The sequence below is a fragment of the Acyrthosiphon pisum genome, chromosome A2 (genome assembly GCF_005508785.2).
Source record: "Acyrthosiphon pisum isolate AL4f chromosome A2, pea_aphid_22Mar2018_4r6ur, whole genome shotgun sequence".
NCBI lineage: Eukaryota > Metazoa > Arthropoda > Insecta > Hemiptera > Aphididae > Acyrthosiphon > Acyrthosiphon pisum.
The window spans coordinates 115,572,736-115,579,596 of NC_042495.1; the positions used below are offsets into that span (position 1 = coordinate 115,572,736).

General features: G+C 30.0%; 1 protein-coding gene across 1 annotated transcript; it reads left to right on the plus strand.

Moving 5' to 3' along the window:
* Positions 1-696: 696 nt before the first annotated feature.
* Positions 697-5,272, plus strand: LOC100568803 (peptide transporter family 1). Its single transcript, XM_008186234.3, has 8 exons — positions 697-1,002; positions 3,093-3,335; positions 3,416-3,513; positions 4,276-4,407; positions 4,485-4,584; positions 4,672-4,800; positions 4,909-5,016; positions 5,073-5,272. The coding sequence occupies exons 1-8, from the start codon at positions 712-714 to the stop codon at positions 5,184-5,186; spliced, it is 1,215 nt and encodes a 404-aa protein (XP_008184456.1). The 5' UTR covers positions 697-711; the 3' UTR covers positions 5,187-5,272.
* The last annotated feature ends 1,589 nt before the right edge of the window (positions 5,273-6,861 follow it).

Genomic DNA, 6,861 nt, shown 5'->3' on the forward strand with positions numbered 1-6,861 from the left:
TTGCACTCCTGCATAAATATTTAGTATTTGGGGCTAAACGTCGACAAACAAATTATAATTATGATTAATTTTATTCTGATATACGGGTTCGCGGAAGAAATGCGAATTGTATGATAGCAATAAATGACAACACCATTTATTTTGCTACCTGTCGGCGCGCGTTGTGTGTTTAAGCATTTAAAATGCAATTTCTAAAAATTTTGAATAGCTCTCAAGCATAGAGCTTTGCATTAATTAATGTTGTTCATTCACTAAAATTCATTAAAAAAATTCCCCCACATTATGATTGCAAAAAAAGTATAGGTTTCCATTTGAATTTCTAAAGTTGACCCCCCAAAACCCCCCTAAAATGTTGTTAACAATTACAAAATTGTGAAATCATAATAGATGTTTCTAAATCAAAAAACTTTTGTACCATACATTTTTCACTAATTTGAATATTTATATGTTAAAATGGCTGTAACATAAATTTTGAATCACCCTGTAGTTATATTATCATTATTTGTATATAATTCATTTTGTATTGGATTAATGAATCGAAACAATAAAAACATCTCTGTATCTGAAGATAAATCATTTAATATTTTAATTACGTGTTTTTGCGACTGTTATGGCATAAATAACTACCTATAAATTATGTTTCATTTTTATGACTTTTTTGGATACAAAAATACAAATGTAAAAAAAAATCATAAATCATTATCATGGATAATGTATATTTGCAATAATTCAAATAATTTATATTTTAAGGGGTCTCGTTGGACATTACAAGGAACACTTATGAATGGCAAGATAGAATTTTTGAACTGGTCCATCAAGCCTGATCAAATACATTTAATTAATCCGTTATTCGTTTTGATATTCATACCACTTTTTAATGGTGTAGTTTATCCAATTTTGTATAAAATTGGTATAAATACACCTTTAAAAAAAGTCACTCTAGGTGGAATATTTGCTGCATCGTCGTTTGTATGTTCTGCTGTCGTGCAGGATATTATTATTGTAAGTACTTAACTAGTCATTAATAATTATTATACAATCTAATATGAATATATTTTGAACAATTTATACCTAATATGAATCTTAAAGTCTCCTTCTCAAACACCTCATCTAAAATGATTTGTGTTCCATACTTCCATAGTTCGATGACAGTTTAATTGTTTTTTTAGTAATTAGTATATATCTATTGTTTTCAAAAAGATAAATAGCTTCAAACGAGAATCGGAATTTCCATAAACTAATGTATAAACTTTTAATTCACATACATTATGCAAATTAATATATTGGCCAGGTAATAAAAATCATTATAGGAAGTTACTATAAATGCTAAAAGGACATTTTTTAATGTCTTTAATATCCCGATTATAATATTATGGACGCTGTAAACTGTTGTTTAGTAAACACTAAACACTTAATAATATATTATATTAATAGCCAATAGGTACGTAAACTGATAAACGGTCTTAATACTACCTTTATTGATTATTTTAATTTCTAAAACTATTTAGTATATCTTATGAATGATGCAAATCTATACTATAGACTATTAATGCATTTGCATCTGTATTTGCTTCGCTGCAGTCAATAAATTGAGATTATGAAAAAATCATGAACTCACTTTACGTATCGGTACCAAATATTTTTCTAATTATAAAAAAGGTTAAATAAAAAACATTGATAAACATTCGTAAATATTTGTATATTTACACCAATCATTTTTTTTAAGCATGATATGTTAGTGACTTGTAAATGATGGATTGTATTAGATTAGGTATATTATTAAAAAATATTAGATTATTAAGTACCTAAGTATAATATAAATTGTAATATTTACTACTTGGTTGTAATTGTGTATGAAATCTTCATGACAAGTAGGTAGATTATCATATTATGTTTACCTAATAAATATTATTAGTCGATCATTAAAACAGGCTTATAATATCTTATTGGCTTTAATAATAAATATTTTTTATTTAGACTACCTATAGTTATTCATTTAGTCTAACACAATATTTATAATAATTCATAATCATTTTTTTAGCTTATTAGTATAAATTTCAGAAAGGATCATAAAAATTAAAAATATTTTTTCTTCTATATTACCTATACTGTCTGTCTATATATTCAAGTAAAAGGTGTCAGGCTCTCAATAAAATCACATTTTAACCGAATATCTACTATACAGATTACCGATAACTACAGGACTAACTCAACCTCGACATGTCTGAAAACCATGATTCTTCCCTCAGACCAAATCCAAATATATATAATTAATCATGAACATTTTATGTTCAAAATTAATGAAGATGTAAACATCTAATTTTGTAAGACAATTCACAACATGTATATGTTTTTTTAAAAATTATTTTGACTACAACCTTTATTTTCAAATTCATAATCTGAAGTAGAATATTATTTTATATGATCATAATTTGACGTAGGCCGGTATTACTACCAAATATAATGACGCAATAGTATTATAAATAGGCATTTAAATTATAGATAAGAATATGTGGTGGCAAGTGAAATGTCAAGGGGAACACGTGCACCGCAATATTTATTCACTTAACTGCTCATAAAAATCTTAAAAAATTATAAATTGCAAAATAATTTATTCAATATTCGATATTTATGCATAGTTAATTAAAATATTCTGATTTAGAATATGCAATGATATACCTAATTGCCCTAATTTTATCTTAAACAAATTAAAAACCTAAACAATTACATTATTAAATTAAATTTTGTTTTACACTGTTTGTCAACATATTAAAAACTCCGTTTAGTGAACACTGAATAATTGTAATTACCTATCCATATTCCTTATACTTTCTAAATTTCTAACTACATATTTTGAAGGAAACAAATTGTCTCGTATCTCGTAAATTCGAAAGTCTTAGCATGTATAAGAAATTAACTAGAAGAAAATGCAGTATAAATCTTATATTAAATGTAACACAGAAATAGTTAAAAAAGTATACATTTCTTTGCAACATGCAAAAATGTTGTGTTATCGAGAATAAATAAGAGAAACATAATTAATATAAACTTATTGATATTTAGTATTTACCATGGCGTTTTTGATTTTACAGGGTCATCCCTTATTACTGCCATCAAATGAAGGTCAATTAAGAATATACAATAATTTTGATTGTCGTGTAGCCATGTCCGTTTCTTTGGTTGGAAACTTCAGTATTGAACCATTAGATGTACTTCATATTAATTATAGTTCAGCTGTATTTAATGAAACTGATGTTCTATCTATAGACGTAAATCCAAAGTGCCAATTAAAAACGGGTACTTTGAAACAACGTGTTTTTATAGTCAAAGGAAGGGTTAGAGTTATTATGATTTTTTTGATATAATCAACCTATTTAACAAACAATTATAAAAAAAAATATTTTTTTTATTTAAGGTTTCATCGTATTTATTAACATCTAAAAAAAATGATGATATCGAATTAAAAAATTTAAACGAATTGAGGAAATTAAGGAGTGGAAATTCAAATCTCAGGTTCGACTATTAATTTTAAGATATAGGACATAGGTACAGTAGGTATAATATTATAATAAAATCAATGGTAGGTAAGGTATTAACATATAAAATTGGATCACTACTATATGTAAAAAAAGTAAAAACACACATATAAATTGTAAATTAATAATATACATCCTACGCTCCGTACAAAAATTAAATTAATTTCTTAAAGTCAACTTCAACATTTAATTATATAATATTGATTTCTAGTGGTTTCTCTTAAGCAATTTCAAGGAGGCGAATTTTTCTTTCGTCTACGGCCTAAGTATATACTTACCAAAGCTTATAGTTAAGCAATAAGCCCCATAGGCGCAAATAGCTTTTGGGATTTGGGGAGGGGGGCTAAAGCCTTACTTTGATAATATTGAATAAGCTTAAAACAAAATGTAGGAAATGATTGGGGGGCTATGGACATTTTTGGGAGGGCTTAGCCCCTAAAGCCCCCCTCCTATTTGCGCCTATGGGTATTAACTACCTAATGAGTAATAACTGCCTAATAACTAATCAGTAATAACTTATTACTATTTACTTATTACTAATAAGTAATAACCAAACAAAAAATGTAAATGAATATTAAATTGTTTGTTTATGTACACAATTATGTGCATTTACGAGTATTGGTATTTGATGATTTTAGATTTCCAGAGTATTCAAATAAATGATTAAATTAGAATACCATACATTTAATATTAGATCTCACATAATATTATATTAATAATACTTTGTTAATTTTAATAGGATTTCCTACAGTGATAATTTGTCCGGCAAAAGCATTACATTAAGGGATACTAATAATAAATTATCTAATGTTAATAATTTTCAAGCAGTGCTATTAAACAAAAATACAAACCATGAAATACCTGTTGGAACGTAAGTGTGGTTTGTATGGTATACAATATAATTATATTAAATTATTTCTAATAGAAATTTCTCACCTAATATTTTAGTTACAATATATACCTAGACAATGAACAGATTTTAAAAAAGATAGATTTACTACCGGCTAGTGTTAATGAGTTAATATTTCACCAACGTTTTAATCATACGGTAACTAATTTAATTGCATTATAATATTATATACTTAAACATTGTTCAGTTGTTGACAGTTTTAAATCTTGTAATTTTAAATTTTAGAACGCCAAGTTAATTACTTCAGAAAGTGGAAAATATATACATATTCTATGGCAAGTTCCTCAAACGCTTTTAATTACAGTAGCTGAAGTAATGATCATCGTTACATTATTGGAGTTTACGTTCACCCAAGTAAAATAAATATCAATAAAATAGTGAAAACAATTAAATACATTTAATGTATCTCTACATTATTATTATTACAATATTTTTTTTGATAATTAATCTATCAATTTTTAGGCTCCATTAAGTATGAAGTCTTTTATATCTGCAGCCAATTTATGTACTCAGGCAGTTGGCAATTTACTTATCGTTATTATATCTAAGATGAGATTGTTTGAGAATCAAGTAAGATGCTAGTTGAAAAATGTTATTCAATCTAATCTAAATGTTTTATTGTTTAGGTTCATGAATACATTTTTTACGTAATATTAGTAGTTTTAGGTGTCATAATATTTATGTTGATGACTGCCAAGTATAAATATAAATCTGTAACAGATAATCAATCTAAAGAATGAGCGATAGTATTTTAAATATTCAAATATATTTACAATATTTAGCTGCCGCAACATCAAAGATCGACATTTAAGGTAACCCATCGAAATCCTTAAAAAATGTCACATTTTAATTTTTGATTATTTTAAATTGCTCATAATATTTTATATCAATTGTTATTTGTTATTTATATTAAAATTACACATTCATGTATACAATACACATATTATTATATTAATATATTGATTTATTATCATAAGATACTGTAATTTTCAACTTTGTTTATTTGTTTTTATTTAAAATCCGTTGTATACATCCGTATACCCATAGGTATACCTAAAGGAAATTTTGCTAATTATTCAACCACAATAAATTAAACAAGTAGGTATGTAGGTATTATATGGATACAATAGAAAGTGATTAGTAAAGAATAGGTTTAATCATAAATAAGCTTAAATAAATCATACAGTTTAATCATGACATAAAAGTTAATAGGTTTACCGTCTACCTATCTACTATCTATATCTGCTATCATACTTGTTAGGTACTATGTAGTGTATATTATATTGTTAATAAAGAAATTTAATAAAAAAAAACCCCTGATGAGATCTGTGACGTCAAGCCATCCCTATAAGAAAGTCGGTCTAGCAAATGATAAAGAAGTAGAAGTATTACTGGATACTGGCAGTCATCACTCGCTCATCAAGGCACGCGTCACTATACGGTGTGGCGTACATGTAAGACCCTCCGCGCGTCCGCTGTACGGGATCGGGAGTACGACCGTGCCGTCGGTGAGCGCCATTGGTGAGGTCGAGACAAATGTGGTACTAGGAGGTGTTAACCCGGGTAAGGTCTTGTTGCTCGTGGTGCCGGACGCTGTCCAGTCTCCAGATATGATTGTCGGGCGGTCGTGGTTGGACCACCCGTCGGTGGCGTACCATAAGGCCCACGGCAGCTGCTTCGCCAAGAACCTAGAGGAGCTCGGATGTACGCCGTGAATGCGCGTCAACATACGAAAGGTACCTCTGGTAGTTTGCTGGTCGTGTGCCGACCTTACAAAACGACGCAAGCGGACCGTGGAGAGATTCACCGGATAGTCACCGACTGGAAAAGGTGCGGCGTGGTGAGTGAGACTACTTCGCCCTATGCCAGTCCTGTACTACTAGTCAAACAAGCTGGAAAAACTGGTTGTGCGTCGACTATCGCCGCCTGAATAAGCAGACGATATACGACAGCACTATCCACTGCCCGAAACGATGGAGCAGTTGGAGTCGTTGGCAGATAGTCGGCTGTTTACCTAGTTTGATTTGGCGAGCGGGTACCTATATACAAATCCCGTTGACGGAGGAAGCTTCCGAAAAAATGGCTTTCATCACCACGGATACGACTGGTGAATTTAATAGGGAGCAGTCGCTGAATTTACCCGGCTTGTGCAGCGGGTATTGAGTCCGCTCCAGGGACTCCACGTGCGGAATTACCTGGATGACATGGACGTGGACGGGAAAAACTGGACGGAGATGTTGATAAATTTGCGAGCTGTATTAAGGAAGATACGCGAAGCGCAGCTAACGTTGAAGCCGTCGAAGTGCTTGTTCAGCGCTAAGCGGATTCACTTCCTAGGATTCGTTATCGAAGAGATACGGCACGGTATGGAGAAGGTGCGTGCCATTGAGGAGTACCCTGTTCCTAAAGACGTAC